General features: G+C 41.5%; 1 protein-coding gene across 3 annotated transcripts in view; it reads right to left on the minus strand.

Annotated features, from left to right (window-relative positions):
- Nucleotides 1–1,678: 1,678 nt before the first annotated feature.
- The window catches only part of OCLN (occludin), a 66,223-nt gene continuing 40,525 nt past the window's right edge, over nucleotides 1,679–27,376 (minus strand). For all 3 annotated transcript variants that reach the window (XM_082722972.1, XM_082722971.1, XM_082722973.1), the window contains exons 5-9: nucleotides 20,187–20,332; nucleotides 12,130–12,345; nucleotides 8,452–8,623; nucleotides 7,104–7,145; nucleotides 1,679–4,203 (exon numbers count right to left, since the gene is read on the minus strand). In XM_082722972.1, the coding sequence (XP_082579098.1) occupies nucleotides 4,102–4,203; nucleotides 7,104–7,145; nucleotides 8,452–8,623; nucleotides 12,130–12,345; nucleotides 20,187–20,332 (678 nt within the window). In that variant the 3' untranslated portion in view covers nucleotides 1,679–4,101. The remainder of the gene's footprint in view (nucleotides 4,204–7,103; nucleotides 7,146–8,451; nucleotides 8,624–12,129; nucleotides 12,346–20,186; nucleotides 20,333–27,376) is intronic.

Consider the following 27,376-nt stretch of genomic DNA (forward strand, 5'->3'; position numbering starts at 1 on the left):
GAGTCCCCAGCAAAGTGCATTTGTGGAGAGGAGGCTGGATCATTCAAATTCACAACTGTGAAGTTTACTCTCCTCTGTATATATTTTAGTCAAGGATCTTAACTAGACGTTGTACCAAGACAAAACAAAGCATGTATAAATCCATGGTAATCCCCTGACATAACTAGGGCTGACACAATATTCTAATTGTGTACAAATTGGGAGAAGAAATGGATCTAATCTAGTCTAATGTTTCAACTAGTAAAACTAAAGGATAGCTATGAAGAATGGAACAGTCTGTTCTTTGCCCATGGGTAGCTAGACACAGCCACCAGGCTTAATAAATTTATGAAGAGCTCAGCCAATGTTATTGTGCCAAAATTCAGACTGGAAGAGGTAGACTTGCCTTTTCCAATACCTTTAGATGAAACCTCACACACTGCAGAGACTCATTAAAAACCTTCACAACTTTTTATTTTTTTAAAGATTTATTCATTTGATAGACAGAAATCACAAGTAGGCAGAGAGGCAGGCAGAGAGGAGAGGCAGGCTCCCTGCCGAGCAGAGAGCCCGATGCAGGGCTCGATCCCAGAACCCCAGGATCATGACCAAAACCGAAGGCAGAGGCTATAACCCACTGAGCCACCCAGGCACCCCAACTGCTTTTAACAGTATAGAATAATCCTTATTTTGACACGTAAAGGATTTGTTATCATCCCTGAAGTCACAGTGCCAAGCCTAATGCCGTTATCTACCTAAAAGTCAAAAGAATTGATACCCTAAGGCTGCACCCAGCACAGACCAATAAGGATTGGGATGATTATACACTCTTACACAGGATTTGCTTTTTAAAAGCTTGTTTCGAGTCTCACCTTGCAGCTTTGGAAACTAGGTGTAACTGGCATATTTATTATGTTGTAATAAGGACTGTTGTTCTAAGTCCTACATTACCTTCATAACAACTATGGGAATAGGTACACATAGTTCTCACACAAATAAGCAAACTGAGGGACAGGAAAGCTAGGTAATTTGTCCAAGGTCACACAGCAAGTAACTGCTGCAGGGCAAAGGAAGAATAGGACAACACAAGCAGGGAGGAGCGAGCGGGTCCTGTGGCAGCCACTAGAAATCTCGGGGGGATGCCTATACCGGGTTGCAGTCCCCCCCCCCCCCCATAAAATCACAGTTATGTTTCCATGCTTTTCTCTAACTGCAAAGTGGTATTATTTTAACTTAACAGTGCTTTCTAAAAACTGCCCAAATTACTTGGGCAGTTTTCTTTATGAAAACTGTTCCCATTAAGACATGTGAACAATATGAAACACAGGAGGAAGGATGACACAGCCCTCCACCTAAGTCATTCGTCCTTTCACAGAAGAGAAGTCACACAGTTAGTGGAGAACCACAAGCTGCCAGGAGACTGGGTCTGAATCCTGATTCCTCCAGCTGAGCCTTCAGAAATGTGCAGACGAGGTATTTCCTATCACAGTGATGAAGCAGGGAAGACAGCTCTGGGTGAGGAAGTCTTAAACAACCTCAACTCAAGAAGGTCCCCAGAGCCACGACTGGAGAACTCCTTCTTCTTCTGCTCATACAGAACGAGTGGAGACACACACACACACACACACCCATTCTGGTCATTATAGATACTTTCAGTATTTCATATGAAACATTTTATATCAATTAAAAGTACTTAAAATACTCTTAAAATATATTTTATTAACACCAGACAGAGCAATCCCATTTTACCCAACCCATAAATTTAGTGACAGTCAACCCAGAACGGGAGTACAGAACCTAATACTCCAACAGACCAAGATTCCAATCCTATTTAATCACTTGCCACTGTGTGATGGGGGACCAGGCAACCTACCACATCATCAGTTTTCTTACATGTTAAATGAAGATGAGAAATGATTACATGTCAATGGAATGTTATAAGGATTAAATGATAATTTTATAGATGTGCGTGTATACAGTTTAACTTTGACTATAAATACTAGTAGCCTTCGATTTATTTCCAAAACTACACGGCATATATGAAAAAACTAACACCCGTTCTTTCTGGAAGATGGATATACATGTGTTTATAGTTTTCTATATTTCTTTAAATTTTTCAAAATACAGAGAAATTAAAATATTTGTCTTATCTACTTTTAATACAAAATCACCTACATAAAGGAATCCCTGTGTGCAGCTATCAGCAGGATCACAGGCTTTCCCAACAGAACTTCTGGAACAACTGTTTATATTAGAAGGCAGACTGCAGAAGTAAGCATCTCAGGTCAGAGCTGTAGGAGACCTCCTCTGACATCTAATCTAAACCTTTAATTTTCCAAACTAGAATTTGGCCTAAGTGGTTCTTAAAGTTACATCCAGCTGCTTAATTCCAAGAGGTATTTAAGTACCACATTTGAGAAATGGTTTTGTTATTTTATTTCTAAGTCCAATTTTCTGACACAATTTTTCAATGGAAATTCATGCTATTTGATTCTGTTCATTCAGCTGTACACTTTTGTTTTGTCAGAACCCCAGCAACCTTCCCATCTTCATAATCTAAGTACACTGACTTCCAAGAACAAAGAAATTTCAATTTTAGCATACATAAAACTGAGTTAAGTTGCTCAAGAGAGTCTTTACCGTCTGGTATAAAACCAAAAGGTATAAAACTATAAACTATTACCTTTTGTAGTAAGTATGTAAGGCACATGGAAAATTAAGAATTTCTTCAATTTGAAGAAATGAATCAATGTTATAATAGAAAAATTATTTTAAGATATATCTTTGGAAAAAGATTCAGACTTGTATATAAAGAATTACATACTTAAATGTCTGAATTGTATACTAATGATTATTTAAAGTTTATTCTTCAAAAATTTTCACAAAAACAGTTCTAAACCGAGGGGATAATCACAATCAACTGTGCTCACTATATGCCCACTACTATCAGCTAATTACACTTCACTAATAAAAATTTAAATTTAAAAAACAAGTGGTGAACCAAGGGTACCATCTGAAGTAATTTCATGTTTTGTGGGATTGCATTCTATTTCCAGAAAAATCATCCTTCTGATAGCCAAGACTGGGAAAGTGAGCAACCAGCACAGCACCCAAAATAGTTTAAAACATGAACAGATAAAACTGAGTATGATTTTCCAAAAACTTAACAGCACTAATGATGTAAAACAAGTGTATGAAAGAGAGACAACACCAGGTTTAATACCTTAGAAAGTATGTACAGAACCTGAACATTGTTCAATTCAAGTCACAACTGAATCAGCAACGTCATCAGATACTCTGATATAATGAAAAAGCCTAGTTGGTTTAAAAAAAAACAAACAAACAATGCATGTAAACCATAAAAGATTACAAAGTATTTTAGGTTACACAACAGAATTCTAACCAGGAGCTTTAAATTTTGATTCTTAAAAAGTGAATCTATATACAATCTTTAAGTTCCCATAATTTGTTATTTTTATATGATCTTTATTATCTGGATAACATAAAATAATAGAAGCTCTTTTTAACACCATTGATTCGCAGAAAGAAATCAACAGGAAGGTTGTAGTTAGCTAACACAGCTAACATACAAAAGGCCAGGGACTTTATTCATGGACTCAAGTCATAAAACAGACTTAACCAACACTGCAAGCCAGGAAACAAGCACTTTCACTTCAGACACTTCACTGCAGGGACAGAATTTCCTTACCTGAGAAGGAATGGTTATAAATAACAGTTCTGAAGGCAGAACTCCGGGAAGAATGGACGAGATAGCCTATGGGAACTAATGAGCGCACTTACATATTAACAGAAGACTGTGCAAGTTCACAGCACAGGTCACCGTGCTTCAAGGTTTAAAATCTTCAACCTGTAGTTAGTCAGTCCTTAATACAGCAGCCAAAGTTTAAAGCCTAGAATCCTTAAATGGAGTGTTCAGCCCAGTTGATTATCAAAAGCTAGTTATAAAATGCTTTAATACTGATGATATTAAAGCTACCAAAACTTTGTAATGATCACAAAGACTTGGTCTCCTGGGTTAGAATCCAAAGTCATTTTGCCTTCTGACAACATTGCAGAGATGTCAAATACTTCTTAATCTCTCAAGTTTATGCCATTTGTCTTTTATGTTTTCTGTCTGTCATAATCTCCCACCATTTTCTTGATGTGTGACAATTTGCTCTTCAGCTGCTTGCAATAATTCCTCTTATTTTTGTAATCTGCAGACTAAAAAAGAAAAAAATAAATAAACCAGGTAAATTTAACAGAATAAAAACAAGTTGTGTTAGCTGCTAGGAAGGCAGAGGTGAAGCAAAATAATCATGGAATATAAGTCAAAATTGTTGGGTTGAGGAATGGAGTAATACATACAGGCTTAGGCAGTTTCTCTGATCATACAGGCGGTTGATTCTTTTTGCTCAATTGTACCTTCTAACCTGAGTTTTACAAAGCATATGCTAATTTCTAGTTATTTGTAAAGTGACCCCCAAAATTAGTTGGACTTTTTGCTAACACATCATCTAAAAAAATCATTAAAGCAAGGGTGCTTGGCTGGTTCAACTGGTAGAGCATGTGATTCTTGGTCTCGGGGTTGTGGGGTCAAGCACCACACTGAGTGTAGAGAGAACTTAAAAACAATTTTTTAAAAGATTTTATTTATTTATTTGAGAGAGAGCAAGTGTGTGCTCGCACGCACACCAGGAGGGGGAGGGGCAGAGGGAGAAACAGGCTCCCAGCAGAGCGGGGAGCCCAATGTAGGGCTCGATCCCAGGACCTAGAGATCATAACCTAAGCCGAAGGCAGGCGCTTAACCATCTGAGCCACCCAGGCACCCCAAAAACAAAATCTTTTTTTTTTTTAAAGACTTATTTGACAGAGAGAGAGAAAGAAAGTGGGCACAAAAATGGGGAGCTAGGGGCGCCTGAGTGGCTCAGTGGGTTAGGCCGCTGCCTTCGGCTCAGGTCATGGTCTCAGGGTCCTGGGATCGAGCCCCACATCGGGCTCTCTGCTCAGCAGGGAGCCTGCTTCCTCCTCTCTCTCTCTGCCTGCCTGTCTGCCTACTTGTGATCTCTCTCTGTCAAATAAATAAATAAAATCTTAAAAAAAAAAAAAAAAAAAAAAAAAAAAAAAAAATGGGGAGCTATAGGCAGAGAGAGAGGGAGAAGCAGGCCTCCTGCTGAGCAGGGAGCCCAATGTGGGGCTCCATCCCAGGACCCTGGGATCATGGCCTGAGCTGAAGGCAGATGCTTTATCGGCTGAGCCACCCAGGGACTCCCAAAAAGATTTATCTGACACACAGAGAAAGAGAATGCAAGTGAGCATGAATGGGGGGAGGAGTAGAAGGAGAGGGAGAAGGAGACTCTCTGCTTAGGAGACAGCCCGATACCAGACTCGATGCCAGGACCCTGGGAATATGATCTGAACTGAGGGCAGACAACTTAATCAGCTGAGCCCCCAGGAGCTTCCCGAAAAACAAAATCTTTTTTTTTTTTTTTTTTTTTTTAAAGATTTTATTTATTTATTTGACAGAGAGAAATCACAAGTAGGCAGAGAGGCAGGCAGAGAGAGAGGAGGAAGCAGGCTCCCTGCTGAGCAGAGAGCCCGATGCGGGACTCGATCCCAGGACCCTGAGATCATGACCTGAGCCGAAGGCAGCGGCTTAACCACTGAGCCACCCAGGCGCCCCCGAAAAACAAAATCTTTAAAAAACAATTAGTCAGGGGTGCCTGGGTGGCTCAGTGGGTTAAGCCGCTGCCTTCGGCTCAGGTCATGATCTCAGGGTCCTGGGATCGAGTCCCGCATCGGGCTCTCTGCTCAGCAGGGAGCCTGCTTCCTCCTCTCTCTCTCTGCCTGCCTCTCTGCCTACTTGTGATCTCTCTCTGTCAAATAAATAAATAAAATCTTTAAAAAAAAAAAAAAAAAAAAAAAAAAAACAATTAGTCAAACAAAAACTGGTGATATTGGTTGACTTGGGAAAGGAGAAATAGGTAAATGGGGAGTAAGACAGGGAATTTTACTATATACCCTTTCCTTTCCTTTTTTTAAATTAAAAAAAAAAATTTTTAAAGTAATCTCTACAACCAACATGGGGCTTGAACTCAAAACCCCAAGAACAAAGATGCCCCCACTATATGCTCTTTTAAGTTCTTGCATTTAAAATTATGGTATTTTGTAATTTAAAAAAAAATTTAATATAATACCTATTAAAAACAAAGTTTTAAACCAAGACAGACCGATAAAGCCAAGTGTTGACAAGGATATGGAGCAAAAGGAATCTACACAGCTCACTGGGAAAATACTGGCAAACCAGGAAAGCCGTTGACACCATTTACCCGAGGTCAGACAGATACTTGCCCAATGACCCTGAAATTTCACTCCCAAGCACACACCTAACAAATGTGTTCACATGTGCAGAGACACTTACAAAAATGTTTCAAGCTGCATTAATTATAAAAGCCATAAGCTGGGAACAAGCCAAGCCCAACCAAGGCCCATATTGGACTCCATGCTTAGCACAGAGCCTGCTTTTCCCTCTGATCCTTCTGTGCTTGTGCTTTCACTCTCTCTCAAATAAATAAGTAAATAAATAAATAAATAAATAAATAAATAAAATCTTTTAAAAAAGAAATCACATCTAAAATATACATACTACATGATTCCATGTACATTAAGTCCAAAATAGGTTAAACTCCTCTATGTTGGCTAAACTCACTCTTCTCCTCTATGTTGGTAGAAAATAGGATGGTAGTTATCTGTGGGGAGAAGAAAAACTGGAGGAGAGCACAAGAGGGGTTTACCAGGGAAATGTATTTCTTCATCTGGGTGCCAGCTACAAAGGTAGATGGTTGCTTAGTGAAAATTTACCACGTTGTACACTCATGATGTGTGGTTTCTGTATATATATACTTCAAGTTTTAAAAAAAAAAAGCTTATCAGAATTGGTTGTAGCTGCAAACAACTGAAATGAAGTTCTACCTTCTGTTACAGTTTTCAGCTTGTGGTTTTAGGGCCTTTTGTCATAATCAGTGCTTGTGTGCTAAGTGTTCATAGTCATTTCAAAAGGTTAAATAAAAGACATATAATAGAAAAATTCTTCCTCGAAGGATCTTACAATCTGGGATACTTACTCCCTTAACTTGCTTCAGTCTATTGTACTCATCGGCAGCAGCCTATTAATGAGAAACACAATAGAGGATGGTTAGCGGGGCATTTTCTCTTTCAAAAATAACATTCCTGATGTTCTATTTTAGAGCTAAAACTGATACCAATGCCAAAATGACAGGCAATTAAAATAATGAAGTCTTTAGGTTCTAACAACTATTACAGTCAGCCAGAGGGCCTTAAGGCAGCCAGTAAAGAGAAATGTATGACTTATTCCTCACGTTTCATTTTCACAGACAGGTTAACTATTTTGTTTAGCTGCCTCTCATCTGTCCCCATGTTGGTCCATGTGCCACGCTGACACCAGAGAGACCTTCACTAAAGCATAGCTTTCATCTGGTTATAGCCCATTATGAAACTGGTCTAAGCTCCTTAGTAACTAACTTAAATATATATGTATTATGTATATATGTAAGTGTACAGACATATACCCACACTAATATATATATTTGTGATGTATATATTATAGATACGTTATTATATACTATACATATATAAAATATTTTGAGCAATAAACTAGTATTGGATTATAACGCAAAGCATAAAACAGATATCCATTTATGTCAGTACCGACATAAATTTATGTCAATACGGATATAAATGATTAAAATAGATAAACGTGAGGAAGTGACATATTTCTTATGCACAAGAATTCCAAATAATTTGTGTAAGTGCACTGTCTTTAAAGAGCTAAAGCATAATTTCCCATTCCTGAAGGGTGATGTAGGAACAGTGACTTCCTTGTAAAGAGTACAGTATAGAAAGGGAGATTAAAAAGGAAAGAGTAACTTTCACAGACAAACATTATCTCAGCCATGGGGGAAAACACCACCACCACCATAAGCTACTGCTGAGAAAAATAATAAGAAGGATGTAGTAAAACACAAGATAACTTCATATCAAAGATGGTGTGTGTCTAGGTGCACTTGTGCACGAAGGGGCTATATTAACAACCAATATTTTGGTGACAACCAACTGACAGAATTTAAGGCAGTTTATTTTTCAGTACCCAATTCTGTTTGCTTAATATTTTATATAAAGAATGAACTGTGTTTATAAATAGAAAAATATAGCTTTTTTTTTTAATAGAAAGGGATAAATGTACATAGCCTAATTTTTGTACTTTGTAACTACGTTAGTACACTCTTCATTTTGGAAAGACTTTCATCCAAGACAGGATTTCAGCTGTTTTTCAAGGAAATCAATTTGAGAACTGCTAGCCAAATCTGAGTCTGCATTAACAGAAAGGATACTCTATCCTCATAGATTAGAATAACATCATCTATAATATGTAATTATCAGGTCTGAATTTACCATGTACTCTTCACTTTCATCTCTATAGTCATCCAATTCTTTATCCAGACGAGAAAGTTCTTTATTGACCTCATCGAGTTCTGCTTGTAAGCTCTTATATTCCTGCAGGCCAGTGTCGAAATTTCTCTTGTACTGTTGTCTTTGTTGATCTGAAGTAATAGGTGGATATTCCCTAAAAATTGAAAAAATGACTATGACTCTAGCCGACATAAACCACAGTATTTCTTCATCAAAGATAATGAAGCTGGTGGGATATGGAAAATTACAATCTCCTGCTTTCGTTTTGTTGCTTATAGAAAGAGAAAGGTGGGATGCAAATGAGTTCTCTTAAGAAGATTATACTTCAGGGGCACCTGGGTGGCTCAGTCAGATGAGGATCAGACTCTTGATTTCAGCTTAGGTCATAAAACCAATCCTCTTCGGGCTCCATGCTCAGCATGGTGGCTGCTTAAGATTCTCGCCCACTCCCTCTGTCCCTTCCGCCTGCTTGCACTCTCTCCTTCTCTCAAAAAAAAAAAAAGAATGATTATACTTTATATATCACTGCTTATGCTTTTAAAAATACTATGCTTGAAAAAATATATATACTATGCTTGTGGGGAGTGCAGTGCCTGGGTGTCCCAGTGAGCTGAGTGGTTGACTCTTGGTTTTTGCTCAGGTCATGACCTTAGAAAGGTCCTGGGATCAAGCCTAGTGTTGGCTCGACTTCAGTGGGGAGCCTGCTTGAGATTACTTCTCTCTCTCTCCCTCTCCCCCAGTTTGTGCATGGTCTCTAAAATAAATACATCTTTTGAAAAATAAATTACTGTGCTTATATAATTTTTAGAAATAAAATTAAAGGGGCGCCTGGATGGCTCAGTGGGTTAAAGCCTCTGCCTTCGGCTCAGGTCATGATCCCAGGGTACTGGGATCGAGCCCTGTATCAGGGTCTCTGCTCAGCAGGGACCTGCTTCCTCCTCTCTCTCTCTGCTTGCCTCTCTGCCCACTTGTGATCTCTATCAAATAAATAAACAAAAATCTTAAAAAAAAAAAAAGAAAATTAAAAATCATTTATGAACTTTAAAAGTAAAGTCATAGGAACTCACTTATTCTAAATATACAACACCACATAATCATAGAATATTTCTGTTTAAAGTCTTAAAACTGGAATTTTGGAACATAAGTATGTTTTCATCATCACAGAGCAGAGCAGAGCAGGTGACAGCCAAGTAGTTGTTTTCTGCTACCAACTACAGTTTTTAGATTGTCTTTTTATTATTATTTTTTTTAAAGATTTTAAAAATTTATTTATTTGACAGACAGAGATCACAAGTAGGCAGAGATGCAGGCAGAGAGAGAGAGGAGGAAGTAGGCTCCCTGCTGAGCAGAGAGCCTGATATGGGGCTCGATCCCAGGACCCGGGGATCATGACCCAAGCCGAAGGTAGAGGCTTTAACCCACTGAGGCACCCAGGCGCCCCTAGACTGTCTTTTTAAATTGATCTTGTTTTCCTAAACAGGAATAGCTTATTTTGAGTCCTTTGATTACAGAAGTAGACTTTAAAATGTACATGTACAAAAATACATGCTCAGCATACAAATAATGCAGCAGTGCACAAAACTGAAAAAAAGCCCTGAAATTCTGCATCACTTGTAATTCTCAATATACTAGCCATTTTTTATGTGTCACTGTGATGCTCATTAACTAACAATCCACTGAGGAAATACTCTGAATTGTTTCACAGGACTAAGGAACTTCACAACAACAGGGAATTTCCATTTTTACATCTAAATTGGCCTTTTAACATCTTCATTTTACAAAGATGAGAAATGAAATGATTTGCTCAAAAGAGGAGTAAGAATTGAGGCTTCTTAAAAGTTTTAATTTAGGGGCGCCTGGGTGGCTCAGTCGGTTAAAGCCTCTGCTTTCGGCTCAGGTCATAATCCCCAGGTCCTGGGATCGAGCCCCGCATGGGGCTCTGCTCTGTGGGGAGCCTGCTTCCCCCTCTCTCTTTCTTTGCCTAATTGTGATCTCTGTCAAATAAATAAATAAAATCTTAAAAAAAAAAAGTTTTCATTTAAATCTTCCATGGTTCTAGTTAAAAATATATTTTATATCTAGATGGCTAAACTTGGCCAAGAACTTCTATTTCAAAGATTTATTCATTTGAGAGACAGAGAGCGAGCAAGCGTGTAGGGGAGGGGGAGAGGGAGAGAATCTCAAGTAAATTTCCCACTGGAAATGTGGCTCAATCTCACCACCTGAGCCAAAACCGAGGTTAACCTATTGAACTACTCAGGTGTCCCTGGCCAAGAACTCTTGTGAAGAAAGGGGAATGAAGAATGAGAATCACCAGTGAGATTTCATACTCTACTATACCACTCATCCCTCCTTCTACCCTGAGAAGCAATGTTTTGATGCACCACGATTCACACTACAGATGTTTCTGATTTGTACCCCACTTTTCAGAATACCTGAGCATCAAAGGGCCACACACCACCACGAGCAGAGTTGGTAATTATGCACTGTAACTCAACCACCAGCACACACAGGAACTTAACCACATCTCCGCCAGAACACTGCATTGCCCACTGTTTATGTAACTGTTTGCCAAAATCCTCCAGATTAAATTTTTTTTTTTTTCTTTTTGGACAGACAGAGATCACAAGTAGACAGACAGGCAGGCAGAGAGGGAGGGGAAAGCAGGGTCCTGGCTGAGCAGAGAGCCCGATGTGGGGCTCGATCCCAGGACCCTGAGATCATGATCTGAGCCAAAGGCAGAGGCCCAACCCACTGAGCCACCCAGAGGATTAAACTTCTAAAAGAATCTCTGGTCTCATCATGAAATCTTAACTTAAAAGTGAATGCCAGGGGCACCTGGGTGGCTCAGTGGGTTAAGCCCTCTGCCTTCAGCTTTGGTCATGATCTCAGGGTCCTGGGATTGAGCCCCACATCAGGCTTCTGCTCCAAGGGGAGCCTGCTTTCTCCTCTCTCTCTGCCTGCCTCTCTGCCTGCCTCTCTGCCTGCTTGTGATCTCTGTCGGTCAAATAAATAAATAAAATCTTAAAAAAAAAAAATCGATATACCTTAAAAAAAAAAAAATAAAGTGAATGCCAAAACAAAGCCATAGCATTGGTCTGGGAATTTTATGATCAGTAACCGCAGTTTCTGTATACTCATGTTTTCTTTGTTTGGAAGACCCTTCTTGGGTGATAACTGGTGCCCCAACACTGGTGGGGTTCATCAGTCACCTCGTGAAAGATGCTCAACATGTTTTTATTTTTATTTTTTTAAGATTTTATTTATTTATTTGACAGAGAGAGATCACAAGTAAGCAGAGAGGCAGGCAGAGAGAGAGGAAGGGAAGCAGGCTCCCTACCGAGCAGAGAGCCCGATGCGGGACTCGATCCCAGGACCCTGAGATCACAACCCGAGCCGAAGGCAGTGGCTTAACCCACTGAGCCACCCAGGCGCCCCTCAACATGTTTTTAGAACACAGTCACAGCCAAACAGACCCCTCCCCATCCACCTTTGTTACCAAAGAGTCCTAGGGGGGAAAAGAGCCTCCAGTCCTGGCTTTTCAAGGATGAAATTGTACCACCCAAGCCCAGCTGAGCCCGCAAGCACTTCCCCCAGCCGGCTGGCCCAGGCTAACATCAGAACCGGCATAGGCAGTTCCTGCACGAGGCCATCCACTACCTGATCCAGTCCTCCTCCAGCTCGTCGCACGACTCGCCGCCAGTCGTATAGTCTGTTTCATAGTGGTCCTGCTCCGGCCGCTTGGACCTGCCTGCTCTTCCTTTCGTGGGGGCTCTTCTGGAAGGAGTCTCATAGTTGCTGCTGCTGCTGTAGCGAGGCTGCCTGAAGTCATCCACGGGTGAGGTCACCGGCAGCTCCTGCACCACTTCCGGCACCCTAACGAAACAACAAGCAGTGTTCAGGGATGGTGGGGTCCACTACACCCCGTGGCCAGCAAGAGCACCATAACCACAGAGAGTAACAACAGTATGCACTAAGAGACATCCACACCTACATGTGTTCGCACAAGCAGTTCACGTACTCTGCATGACGGAGATCCCCAGGCTCCTGCGTTCAGGTTAGCACCAGCTCAGACCCTCTGGAACACACCAGAGGCTTTCAGGTTCCAACGTAAGGGGAGGCCCTCTGGAAATCCTTCTGAGTAAGATGGACCCAAGATTGCACTTTAGGAAGCCCAGGCTGCTGTGGGAGAGGTGTTTCCTGGACCTGTGCCAGGGACTTACTCCACAAAAGGCGGTCAAGAAAATAACACTCAGAATTCTTTTCCACAGGTTCTTCCAGGTTCGTGGAATTCAGAGTTGAAGAGAAATGCACGTACCTATCTACCTTTGGAAGATGACTCTCAGAGGTAAGCATTTTTTTATTTAAAGATTTTGTTTATTTATTTGACAGAGAGAGATAGGCAGAGAGGCAGATAGAGAGGGAAGCAGGCTCCCCCCCTGAGCAGAGAGCCCGATGAGGGGCTGGATCCCAGGACCCTGGGATCATGACCTGAGCCAAAGGCAGAGACTTTAACCCACTGAGCCACCCAGGGACCCCAGAGGTATGCATTTTTAATATTAATTCTAGACTCCTCTTCAGCAGTTTTCTTGTCAAGATATAATCTAGAAAAACTCAAGTACTAAAAATTTAAACTGCTAAGGTCATCTTATAGCCATGTAGACTGAATGGCATGGAAGCATTACAATTATTAGACTTATTTTCCTAATGCAATTATTTAATATTGCATTAGATTTTTTATTGCAAATGTTTCTGTGCCAAGCATGAAAACGAGGCCAAACACAAAAATAAGTAGCAAGAGCTATGGCAATGGTTAAGTACATGTGAGTGACAGCGATGCAGAGCTTAACTCTTCCTGGCAGCAGAGCTGCAGAAGGGCAAGAAGAGCACTGAAAGGAAGACAAAAGACAGGCCAGAGACTTTCCAGCCTCAGCCTTTGATATTCAAACCAACTATTTAAAATGTCTTAAGAGGGGGCCAGGGTGGCTCAGTGGTTGGGCCGCTGCCCTTCGGCTCAGGTCTTGATCTCAGGCTCCTGGGATCGAGCCCCACATCAGGCTCTCTGCTCAGCAGGGAGCCTGCTTCCTTCTCTCTCTCTGCCTGCCTCTCTGCCTGCTTGTGATCTCTCTCTGTCAAATAAATAAATAAAAACTTTTAAAAAAATAAATAAATAAAATGTCTTAAGATTTTTGTTTTCTCACTGCTTTCAATTTACAGAAGCTCTCATCTTGAGCTTTGTCTGTGAGGTGTAATCTATTTTTTAGGTGATCCAGAACTGCTTGTCACTAACTGTTGTCAGTCTTCAGATTTCTATCACACGTACTAATGTCTTGTAGAAACCTAAAGCGTTGGGATGTGTATGCACAGTTGCGGTGGTTAAGTGGGATTTATGCCTACTTTTGAATGTATTCAGGTTACAGTGGCTTTGTATGCTTTGTTATTGCTACATCTAAAGAAGGGAAAATGTGACTTTCTCCATGAGTCAATGAGTAACAAGTTCCTAGACACTCTGCCAAAACTGCCAGTATTATGCTTCTCGCTCTGGGAACGCAGTAGGTGTATCTGAGGGATTAGTGACTAGAGGAGGAGGAAGCCAAACAGCAAAAGAAAGTAGAAAAGAACAAAACCCAAAACATTAAAAAGGGCCTCCTCCCATAATTACTTTAGATATTGATCTTACAAATCTTTACTTTGTTGGGCTCCTCTGCCCCTTCCCCTTGCTTGTACACACACTCTCTCTCTCAAATAAATAAATACAATCTTTTAAAATAAATAAATAGCTCTTTACTTTGGAAGTTTTCCACCTCCCACTCTCCTACATACTTTCAACACCAGAGGGGTAACATACTTGATACAGCATAAAACCTAAACAAAAAATGCTTACTGTATATATACAGTTAAGAGCTAGGGAATATGGGGGCGCCCGGGGGGCTCAGTGGGTTAAGTCTCTGCCTTTGGCTCAGGTCATGATCTCAGGGTCCTAGGATAGAGCCCCACATCGGGCTCTCTGCTCAGCTTCCCTCCCACCCCCGCCTGCCTCTCTGCCTACTTGTGATCTCTGTCTCTCAAATAAATAAATAAAATCTTTTTTTAAAAAAAAGAGGGAATATGTGTACTGTCAATAATCTCTGAACCTACCTTTAGATACAAATTCCATTAGGTCATAATCTGCATGACCCTGAAGAGGCAACCAGCTGTATGCTTTCCCTGGTCTCCAAACTCAGTGTCCAGGACCAGAAGTTCACCCTTGTGTATTCTGTCTCTTCTATGCATATGTTTCCTTTACACATCCTCCCTCACTTGCCTTTGGTTCTCCCACCTTGCCCTGATTTTCAGTGTAGCTACTAGGTGTGGTCTTCTGTCCCTAGTAGATCGCCACCTCCATGAGAACAAGGACTTGGAATTCCCGGGGCACCTAGCCAAATACTGGTTACATGGCAGGTGTTCAAGAGAATTCCTGAACTGAAAACACATTCACAAGAATCCTCTTTTCTGATGACACCCAGTACCGACGAGGAAAGAGAAACAAGACATGATCAACATCAGTCAGCATACTGTCCATTATGTACATGGTATTTTATTTGATTTTAATCTTTTTACCAAAGAATTTATTTATTTATTTGAGAGACAAAGGGGACAGGGAGGAGAGGCAGAGGCAGAGGAAGAAGCAGGCTGCCTGCAGAGCAGAGAGCCTGAAGCGGGACTCGATCCCTGTCTCTGAGATCTTGACCTGAGCCAAAGTCAGACGCTTAACGACTGAGCCATGTAGTATTTTAGAACTGCCACCATTACTGGAGGGAATATCTAAACCTTGTCAATCAGAGAACCCCACCTCCCTAGCCTTGGGAATGACAATGACTCAAAAAGGGCCAATCAAGAATCTTTCAATATATTTTGTATGTCAGCTTTGGGAAAAAACATTCTATTTTCTAAATCCTGTGCTGGAAGGTCAATGTAGCCTGGAAAAAGTGGATGACTGTGCTGCTTTAAAAGAAGCTGTACTGACAATAAAGCCTACACAGCAACAGGAGTCCTCATATCTTCCTTCTGAGTTCCTGGCTCACACCCTTCCTGAAGGGAGCCCATTCCTTGGTCTAATGTGAACCAGTGAATTCCTACAACTCGTATACAGTCCTAACAGATTATCCTAATGGCTTCTTTACTGCACCATACAAGGGTTCATTGGCACTCTCGGGTGTCAGCCCACCTTGAAAGCTCTGGGACATGCCAACATTCAACTTCCTTGACTTACAAAGATGAATTCATCCTGGATTTAGACAGGATAGCAGGAGAGGTACCTAGTGGGGGGGCGGGTAGCTCCTAAATTTACCTAGAAAAGGTAGGGAAGCAACCATTTTCAGTTAAATTCTGCTATCTCCTAACCCAGTGTGAATTCTAATTGCCTTGAAATTCTAAGATACAGTACATGATGAGCACAAGGCACCAGACACAACTGTAATTACCGTATGATTCCACTTTATAAGAACTTCAATAATAAACTCAACTAAGAGGCAGTTACAGGCATCAAAATTGTGGTGGGGGGGGCGCCTGGGTGGCTCAGTGGGTTAGGTCTCTGCCTTCGGCTCAGGTCATGATCTCAGGGTCCTGGGATCGAGCCCTGCATCGGGCTCTCTGCTCAGCAGGGAGCCTGCTTCCTCCTCTCTCTCTGCCTGCCTCTCTGCCTACATGTAATCTGTCTGTCAAATAAATAAACAAAATCTTTAAAATAAAATAAAATAAAATTGTGGGGAGGGATGGAGATATCAATGAAGAATGGGCACATGAGGACCTTTTGGAGTGCTTGGCATGTTTCTCTGTTGGTGTGGTGATGGTGACTTCAGCATTCACACATGCAAAAAAAATCATCAAACTGTATGTGTTCAAGATTAGTACTCTTGACCGAATGTGTGTTATGCCCTGGGGGGAAAAATTCTAAGTGTGGAGGTACCTCATCCTTACCATGGACCTCAGACACAATGTTCCTGCTCTAATTCCTTGTCTATGGACTACAAGAGCAAGGAGAGGCCCTCGTGGGCTACTAAGCACCTTTATGAAAGCCTGAGGACAGACAAACCCATGACATAATGTGCATCTCCTACCCCATACAAGTGGATGTGCTCTGAATCTTCCAGAGCATGCAGAAAATCTGCCATGGGCAACACCTGGCCATATCTATTATTCCCCAGAGGCTGCAAGTTCCTTCCAACATTAATGGATACAAAACAGGACATAATGTCCCATCACATTCCTTAGCACCATCCCCATACTCCCCTTCTAGATTTTGAAACTAGGCATCACATTTGCATTTCCCAGACCTTCAAAAACGTTCTAGGGTGTAGGCTGGGAATAAAAATAAGTACACCCCCTGAGGACTACAATTCGAGTGTACCTATCAAAATGATATAGGAAATTTCTTCCAGCTCAGCACTTCTGCTTTTAGTTATTTTTCTTCCAGATGTATTCGCATATGTGAAAAGTGATTCATGTACAAGTTTATATCCTGTAGCGATTTGTAATAAAACACTGGGGGAAAAGTGTGCATCAATATAGGGTTAAAAGGTAGGGAAGCAACCATTTTGTACAGTACAGTATATCCATCTGGTGGAATATTATGCCGCTATAAAGCAGATCAGTAAACTCTTTGTACACTGATACGCACAATCTCCAAGACGTATTGCTAATAATGTATTTAATACGTTAGTATTTTTTTAAAAGATTTTATTTTTATTTATTTGAGATGGAGGGAGAAGAGCAAGGGACCACGAATTGGGGGCAGAGGGAGCAGGAGAAGCAGGCTCCCCACTGGGAGCCCAACATGGGGCTCGATTCCAGGACCCCAAGACCATGACCTGGGCCAAAGGTATATACTGGGCCACCCAGGTACCCCCTCAATATGCCAGTATTTTCTAAAGAAAGGTCTAACTAATGTACATTTTGGCCAACATATTTTAGAAATAATTTCTGGAATTATAAGAGAAATTAAGAGAAATCAAGAGTTATATAAGAGGGGCACCTGGGTGGCTCAGTGGGTTAAAGCCTCTGCCTTCAGCTCAGGTTGTGATCCCAGGGTCCTGGAATCGAGCCCTGCATCAGGCTCTCTGCTCGGCGAGAAGACTGCTCCCTCCTCTCTCTCTCTGCCTGCCTCTCTAACTACTTGTGATCTCTGTCTGTCAAATAAATGAATAAAATCTTAAAAAAAAAAAAGAGTTATATAAGAAAAATTGGTGGGGTGCCTGGGTGGCTCAATTGGTTAAGCATCTGACTCTTGATCTCAGCTCAGGTTTTGATCTCAGGGTTGTGAGCTCAAGCTCTGCACCTGAGTTCAAGCCCAGTGTGGAGCCTACTTAAAAAAAAGAAAGTGGTAACACTAGCTGCCTCTAGGAACAGGAACTAGGTAGTGGGGGACAAAAGCTAAACCTATGTCCGTTTTTCATTTTATATTTACAAATGTACTGGCTTATTCAAGAATAAGTAAGATTTTTAAATTGTTGCAAATGAACTTGTGAAAATATCTTGGTTTTCATGAAAAGAGACAGTATATGGAATACTATGTAACCATTCAGGCTTTATAATTAATTTAGAGGCACAGCTGGTCACAAGATGCATTATAAATATTTATTATGTATGCACGGAAGTCATACAAATCATACTTTTAAACTTTTACAAGGATTGTGTCTCTACTTTGTACACCTTTGCCCCTGACTGCCTCAAGCACTTTGGCTTTTTCTCAAAATCCAAACAGAAGGAGAACAAAGAAAATGCTCTTCCTCCAAATCATTCACAACTGAAACCAATGGCATAGTCAATTCTTTTTTATTTTATTTTATTTATTTATTTGACAGACAGAGACTACAAGTAGGCAGAGAGGCAGGCAGAGAGAGAGGAGGAAGCAGGCTCTCCGAGGAGCAGAGAGCCCGATGTGGGGCTCGATCCCAGGACCCCAAGATCATGACCCCAGCCAAAGACAGAGGCTTTAACCCACTGAGCCATCCAGGTGTCCCGGCATAGTCAATTCTAAAGACCCAAACAAAATAAGTATTGAGGGTAAGGCAAACTCCTGTTTCCAAGTTCCATTCCAGGGTAATAAAAAAAGCTATTGTCTCAAACTGACTCCACATTTAACTCAGCTGCAGGTGCCCAAACTACAGTGCATTCGGGGGGATTTCTACCTAAAGTGGACCACTAGATGGGAGGGATGGGGGTAGGCGCGGGAGCTGGAGATACAACTTTGAAGCAACACCAAGTTTTCCAGCAGATACACCTTTAACTTAAAACAATCCAAGTAGTTAAAGGGAAGATTTATTTATTTTTTTTAAATTTATTTTTATTTTTAAAATTTTTTTATTTAAAGATTTTTATTTATTTATTTATTTATTTGATAGATCACAAGTAGGCAGAGAGGCAGGCGGAGAGAGAGAGAGGGGAGGAAGCAGGCTCCCTGCTGAGCAGAGAGCCTGATGTGGGACTCAATCCCAGAACCCTAAAATCATGACCTAAGCCGAAGGCAGAGGATTTAACCCACTGAGCCACGCGGGCACCCAGGGAAGGCTTTATTTTTTAGTCTACAAAGGAATTTGAAGTTCTAGAATTGTATATAGAAAAGAGGGTGGCTGCCTGAGTCAGTCGCTGGAATACGTGACTCTTGATCTCAAGGCCGTGAGTTTCAGCCTCACCGTGGGTGTAGAGGTGACCTAAAAATAAAATCTTCAGGGGCACCTGGGTGGCTCGGTGTGTTGGGCCTCTGCCTTCCACTTGGATCATGATCTCGGGGTCCTGGGATGGAGTCAGAGAGCCCCGAGTCAGGCTCTCTGCTCAGCGGGGAGTCTGCTTCCCCATCTATCTCCCCCTCTGTCTGCCTCTCTGCTTACTTGTGATCTCTGTCAAATAAATAAATAAAACCTTAAAAAAATAATAAAATAAAATCTTCAAAAAAAAAAAGATGAGTAATTTTTCATCCTCAGGCAAAAATTATATCCAGTCTACAAATGTATTTCAAAATACCCTTCCCTTTCTAGTCATTAGGTTGAATTTGAATTAGGCTTTACGGTAAATTAAAACCACAACAGGGATACCATTTCAGCAACCATAATGGCACCTACTCTAGGCCAGAAGCTCAGTGTGAGATTATTTACACTACTTGTAAAATGGACACCTACAGGCTTTATCAGTTTCACATCCCCCAGCAACATGAAGGATCTAGCACAGCCAGTGAGATCTCAGAATTCCTGAATTCAAACAAAGTCTGCTCGTTAAATAAAGATGGATGTGCCTGGGGGGTGGATCAACCTGCAACCTTCCCCTTCCATTCATGAGACCTAGTAGTTACAGGCAAGGAGAGACAGAACCGCACACAGCTCTGCCTTCTATCAGTACCATCCTCCACTTGAACCTCAACTTCAAAACCAGCAAGAGGGAAGAGAACCACTTTTTTTCAAGGCAGAAAAACCCGATTTATCCTTTCACCCTTAAACCAGCAAGAGAAAAGAAGCTTAGAAGGGGGAGAAGATCCCACCAGCTGACAGTCTCACCCTTCTCATCTGCCAACCCTCCATCAACACTGCAAAAGATCAGTCTCCAGCCTTTGGGAAACTGTTAAATTTATTTATTTATTTTAAAGCATTTATTTTAAATGATACAATAGGAACTGATTTATCAACGTATATCCAATTACTCATTTTTAAGACTCATTCTATCTGAAGGAGGAAGATGCTACTTACGGTGTTGACTTGTAGGAAGACTCCGGATAGGGCCTCTTGTCATTCACTTTACCATTAGAAGAGTAGGCCACAGGACTGTCCACTCTGTCCACATAGTCAGAAGGGGGAGGAGGCATGTCCTGTGTGCCTGCAGAAACGTTTTTAACCTAAAGAAAAAGCCCCAGGAGACACAGTTATTACTGACCCTGTAATTTAAAGGGGAAAGAAATGAAGAAAAATATCACATATAAAATTACCTAATACTTATTGGGCTTATTAATACTGTTAACCCACCTTGTTATTGTTAGTTAGTGTTAACAATCAAACCCATATTCCTACCAATACACAACTGATGCCGTTGTTAACAAGTCCAGAATTACAAAGAAGGGGAAAAAATCCCAATTACCTGACCCTCATCCTGATGTGACCAGGCAGAAAGATTATCCATTGCTCCACCCCATATACAAGGACTAATCTCATTTTATCTAGGCTGGGTCTGGGTTAGGGCAAGAATTTTCATTTCATTTGTTTTCCTTTCCTTTCTTTTTTTTTTTTTATTTATTTTATTTTATAAAGAGCACAAGAACACAAGCGGGGTAGTGGCAGAAGGAGAAGACTCCCCACTGAGAGGGAGGCCAACACGGGGCTCAATCCCAGGACCCCGGGATCATGACCTGAGCCAAAGGCAGACGCTTAACCAACTGAGCCACCCAGGCGCCCCAAGAATTTTCATCCCTAACAAGTTCTAAGGTAATGCTTATGCTGCTGTCTGGGCACCACAGTTAGAAAACAACTAATCTAGGACAAAAGACACTGGTTCTTCTTAACCTATCCACACTAAATATGGAATGTTGAAGCCACAGAAGAAATTAAGAAGCACAAACTGACTTCTGCTATAGTTCTTCAATGAGAGATTTGTTTATCTTTTTTTTAAGATTTTATTTATTTGACAAAGATAACAAGATCACAAGTAGGCAGAGAGAGAGGAGGAAACAGGCTCCCTGCTGAGCAGAGAGTCCGATGTGGGGCTCGATCTCAGGACCACGACGTAAGTCGAAGGTAGAGGCTTAACCCACTGAGCCACCCAGGTGCACCTATTCTCCTTTAACATACATTTTCAATGGTTCTGTTCTTAATACACGACCTCAGTTATCAGGAAAAACCAAACAATCTGATTAAAAATGGGCAGAGGACCTGATAGACATTTTCCCAAAGACGACGAACAGAGGGCCAACAGACACATGAAACCATAAAAACCTGATAAAAAAAAACTTAAGATGACACACACAAATGGAAAGATACTCCATGCTCTCGGATTGTAAGAACGATTATTGTTTGTATGTCCATAGTACCCAAAGCAATCTACAGATGTAATGCAGTCCCTATCAAAATACAACAGCATTGTTCACAGAACTAGAATATCTGAAATTTGTATGAAGGCACAAAGACTCCAAAAAGCCAAAGCAATCTTGGGAAAGAACAACAAAACTGGAGGTATCACAACCCTGGACTGCAAGATACACTAAAAAGCTGAAGTACTCAAGACAGCATGGTACTGGGACAAAAATTAGACACATGGATCAGTGGAACAGAATGGAGAGCGCAGAAACAGACCACACTCATACGGTCAAACTAGACAAAGGAGGCAAGAACACAAAACCTGGAGAAAACAGTCTCTCCAACAGACGGGGCTGCACAACTGGACCGCAGTATGCCCAGGCTGGAACTGGATCACTGTCCTACACCAAATACACTCAAAATGGCCTAAGGACCTAACTGGGAGGCCTGAAACCATACAACAATTAGAAGAAAACACAGGCAGTAATCTTTTTGGCATCAGCTATAGAAACATTTTTCTAGGTCTGTCTCCTGAGACAAGGCAAACAAAAGCAAAAATAAACTACCGGGACTACCCCAAAATAAAACTTTCGCACAGCAAAGTTAACGATCAACAAAACAAAGAAGCAACACACTGCATGAGAGAAGGTATTTGCGAATGATACATCCAATAAGGGATTAATATCTAAAATACATGAACTCAGCATCCAGAAAAACCAAATAATCTGATTAAAAATGGGCAGAGGACCTGACATTTCTCCCAAGACGACACACAAATGGCCAAGAGACACATGAGAAGATGCTCAACATCACCAATCATCAGGGAAATGCAAATCAAAACCATTATGAGGTATCACCTTACACCTGCCAGAAAGGCCAAAACCAAAAAGAAATAATAAGAAGACAAAATAATGATGATAACAACAACAAAAAGACAAGACACTGGTAAAGATGTGGAGAAAAAGGAACCCTCAGGCACTACTGGACGGAATGCAAACTGGTACAGCCACTGTGGAAAACAGTATGGAGGCTCCTCAAAAAATTAAAAATAGGCCATAAGATCCAGTCATTCCACTACTGGCCATTTGCCCAAAGAAAACAAAAACACTAATTCAAAAAGATATATGCATCCCTCCCTGTGTTTATTGCAGCATTATTTACAATAGCCAAGATGTGGAAACAACCAGTGTCCAATGACAGCTGACTGGGCAAAGATGATGTGATATATATGGAATAAAGTTACTCAGCCACAAAAAAGAATGAGATCGGGTCATATGCAACAACATGAATGAACCTAGAAGCTATGTTAGTCATGTAAGTCAAGCTAAGTCAAATAAGTCAGATAAAGAAAAACAAATACCACATGATTTCACTCATATATGGAATTTAAGAAATAAATGAATAAACAGAGAAAAAGGGAGACAAAAACCAGATCTTTTTTTTTTTTTTTAAGATTTTTATTTATTTAACACACAGACAGCGATCACAAGTAGGCAAAGAGGCAGGTGAATAGAGAGGGGGAAGCAGGCTCCCTGCTAAGCAGAGAGCCCAATGCGAGGCTTGATCTCATGACCCTGAGATCATGACCTGAGCTGAAGGCAGAGGCTTAACCCTCTGAGCCACCCAGGCGCCTCAAAAAACCAGATCTTCAATACAAGGAACAAACCTGTGGTTGCTGGAGGGGACGTGGGTCGGGGGATAGGTTAAAAAAAAAAAGGGGATTAAAAGGTGCAAACTTGGGGTGCCTGAGTGGCTCAGTGGGTTAAGCCTCTGCCTTCTGCTCAGGTCATGATCTCAGGGTCCTGGAATGGAACCCCATGTCAGGCTCTCTGCTCAGCAGGGAGCCTGCTTCCCCCTCCCTCTCTCTGCCTGCCTCTCTGCCTACTTGTGATCTCTATCAAATAAATAAATAAACTCTTAAAAAAAAAAAAAAGAGGTGCAAACTTCCAGTTACAAAACAAGTCATAAAGATGAAAAGTTCAGCATAGAAAATACAGTCAGTAAGATTGTAATAAGGTTGTCTGGTGACAAGTGGTGACTATACTTATCATATGAGCAATGAGGAATATAGACAGTTGTGGAATCATTACGTCATACACCTTAAACTGATATAACATTGTATGTTAATTTAACTATAACTAAAAAAAATTAGTGGCATGGTCAATGGGGAAACGCCCTATGTCATAAAGTTATGTTTACAGTCCAATGAGATGAGAATACACCATATTTAGCACAGTACCTTGATGAGCATAGTAAAAACTCAGAAGATGCTGGGTTTTGAAATTAAAGCCAGCTGATGTAAATAAAGAACTTCTGCAAGTATTTAAATGTGAAAGCAGACTATTTTGCTATTAAGTCCTTACAATTAGGTTCAGCACCAATACAGCGTATTTCCCTATGACACACACAGTTTACACCTTGTTTCCCATTAAGCATAGCATTGAAACGGGACCTGCTCCTTTCCATCACTGCAGTAACACATACCACGATACCTCTTTACCCACCACTTGAAGTACATAAGGTATTCTTGATTAGCAGTCCCTCAAGCCAGAAATGGGATCACTTCCTTCGGAAAGTGGGCGTTTGGCGGCAACTGGGAAACCAGTGGGTGGCTTGCAAGGGAGTGTGCTTAGATGTCACCGCATGGGGACACGGACAGGTGGGAACCATTCTCAGCTCCCAGTGGATTCCCTAGAACTTGACACCACTGCCAAGCTTCACAGGCAAACACTCCCCAAGTCAAAGGTCTATTCTTTTTTTTTTTTTTTAAAGATTTTATTTATTTATCAGAGAGAGAGAGGGAGAGAGAGCAAGCACAGGCAGAGGGAGAAGCAGGCAAGGAGCCCGATGTGGGACTCGATCCCAGGACGCTGGGATCATGACCTGAGCCGAGGGCAGCTGCTTAACCAACTGAGCCACCCAGGCGTCCCTCAAAGGTCTATTCTTATCATGGACACTTCATCAGAATTTCAAAAGACTTCCTTTACTTAAAGACCCATTTAACACTTTTCCATGTTTTTCCTCTTCACAACTTGAGCTGAGGCTGCAAAGCTCTACTGTTCTAGCAAACCTGAAATCGAAACCTTACCAAAAAAAGGCACCTGGGTGTACTTGCAGACTTCTTAGTGCCTGGAAGAATAAGCCCTTCCTCTGTCTTTGCCAGATAATCCTTAATTGGGCTTCAAGTCTTGGCTCATTACCAAGTAGTGGCCATGCCCATAAGCCCCAGAGGCCTTCCACACATGTCTTTGCTGAGAGATGAGGCACCCACCTGCGCTCGGTCTCGCTCAGCACCTGTGCACACAAGCCTCCCACAGGAGAGCACTTAGGCACGGCCTTACAGGCGTTCCCAACCAGAATAATGATGGCTTGCTCCCGTCATTGTTCTAACTTCAGGGAGCAGTGGACTATTCTTAAGACCACAACTTTCTGCCCGCTTACAATGTGTCAAACAATAAACACAGATCATTCAGTAGGCACAAGCGTACAGATAAATACTAACATTCCCTTTTCAGAAATGAGGAAGCTATGACTCAGAGAAATAGACACCTTTTCCAAGCACCTACACTTAGGATAAAGGTTAATGTGGGATTGAACTATACGGCTCCCTCAAAAGCCTCTGCTACAATCCGCCACCCCTCCCTGGGCTGCCTCCTACCTTTCCCTGGGTCTCCAGAGCCCAGCCTGGTACCAGGCACAAATCAGGGGCCCAGAACTGGCTGCAGAAAGGTGATCTCGTTTATTACAGCTGAACTTCTATGCTGTACATATCCAAACATCTTATCAAATGAGCTGCTCTGAGCTGACCTTCAGCTCTTTGAGTCAGCAGAACCAGACCAGCTTGACCCCTCACTTCACCCTCCAGCACAGGGCTCCAGTTTTTAAACCTTTTTTATGCATTTTTACACAGAAAATCCCAAGGCAGTGCTTTGCTTTGGCAGAAGGTATACTAAAGTTAGAACAATGCAGGGAAGATTAATTATTAACATGGCCCCGGTGCAAGTATGATATGCAAATTTATAATGCATTGCAGATTAAAAAAAAAAATTCTCCAGCCAGACTCAAAGATAAATAAGAAGCAGGCTTTGTCCTGAAAAGGAGCTCAACAATCTCTAGGCAAAGGCAAAATATGTTTGTAAAACAGGGAGTAAGGTATTTTTTTTCTTCCTATCCTTCATTTTTCCCGAAAGAAGCTGAATTATTCCTTTTCTCATAGTACCAACACAAACTTGCTGCATTCAAAGAACAGCAGCCCCAATGGGCACTTACACAGGAGTCCTCAGCCTGTGTTTCCTGGAGTGAGCAGAGGCATTTCCTTTTTTTTTTTTTTTTTTTTTTGAGCAGAGGCATTTCTTTTTTTTTAAGATTTCATTTATTTATTTGACACAGAGAGAGACACAGGAATAGAGGGAACACAAGCATGGCGAGTGGGAGAGGGAGAAGCAGGCTTCCTGCTGAGCAGGGAGCCCCATATGGGGCTCCACCCCAGGACTCATGACCTGAGCCAAAGGCAGGTCTGCCTGATGCGCCCCACAAAGGGATTTCTGAGCGGCACTGGTATTACTGATTGGGTCCTCAGCCAGTCCACAAAACTTGATGATGCAGCTCAAATTCTTGACAATAAGCAAATAAAACCCACCATTCTAATAACTGTTGTAAATTTTTAAAGCTTTAGAACCTGAGAAAAACGAGGCTTAATACTCAATAAAAAATAGTGAACAACCTTCCTAAACTATCCTGAGAAAAGCTCTAAGGGATTAGGGTCAGTAGAAAGCAGAGTGCAACTATAAAGTAAAAAAAGATAGGCCTTTGAAGCATAAGTACTGAGGGGAAAGAAAAGTTTGAGAGCCGGTGGGTACTGCTCTGAAGCCGGGTAGAGCCTTGGGGCCAGCCTGGAGGCCTGATCCCCTACTCCCACCCCAGAGCCTTTCAGTGGGGAGGAGACCCAAGTAAAGCAGGGGGTGTGGGGGTGGATGGATGCTGCAGAAATGCACACAGCAGGCCCAATTGGCTTCCCTTAAATGGCTTCTGTTTGAGGAGGTGCTGGTCCTAGTAGCACCCCATCCCACATTCAGACATTGTGAAAGGGAAAAACAAGACAGCAGAAGGAAGCAGATGCCTGGGTGGCAAGCTGGTTAAGTATCTGCCTTTGGCTCAGGTCATGGTCCCAGCATTCTGGAACCAAGCCCCACGTGGAGCCCCACACAGGAGCCTGCTGCTCCTCCTGCTTGTGCTCTCTCTCTGACGAATAAGTAAATGAAATCTTTTAACAAGAGAAGAAAGAGGAGGGATGGACATACACAGTGGCTGTAGAGAAGACATACATCTAACCAACTAAAGAGTGACTCAGACTCACTCAAGACTAACTTCAAAAAGGAAAGTACTCACACAGACCACGTTTAAAGAATACAAATAAGTAATTTAGGGTAATACATAGGAAAGTTCCACTAAGAGTCCTACTCCCATTAAGAAAGAACTAAAGTGCTTCTGAAATGTCAAAATAAAATACTTTCAAATAAAGTAATTTCAAAAGATTTTCACAAGAGGTAATTACAACGAGGACAAATTTTTATTCAAAATTTAATTATACCTGGGGCACCTGGGTAGCTTAATCAGTTAAGTGCCTGCCTTGGGCTCAGGTCATGATCTTGGGTTCCTGGGCTAGAGTCCCAGGTTGAACTCCATACTCAGCGGGAAGCCTGCTTCTCCCTCTGCCTCTCTGCCCTTCCTCCTGCTCGTACTCTCTCAAATAAATAAATAAAATCCTTTTTTTAAAAAAATCCTCCATTTTAATTATACTTATTAGAAGTGTTCTGATTATGCACTTGTGAAAAAAATCCTGGTAATAAATAACATCTAACGCTCCTTGGAGA

The sequence above is a fragment of the Mustela nivalis genome (genome assembly GCF_964662115.1).
Source record: "Mustela nivalis genome assembly, chromosome: 3".
NCBI classification, from domain to species: domain Eukaryota; kingdom Metazoa; phylum Chordata; class Mammalia; order Carnivora; family Mustelidae; genus Mustela; species Mustela nivalis.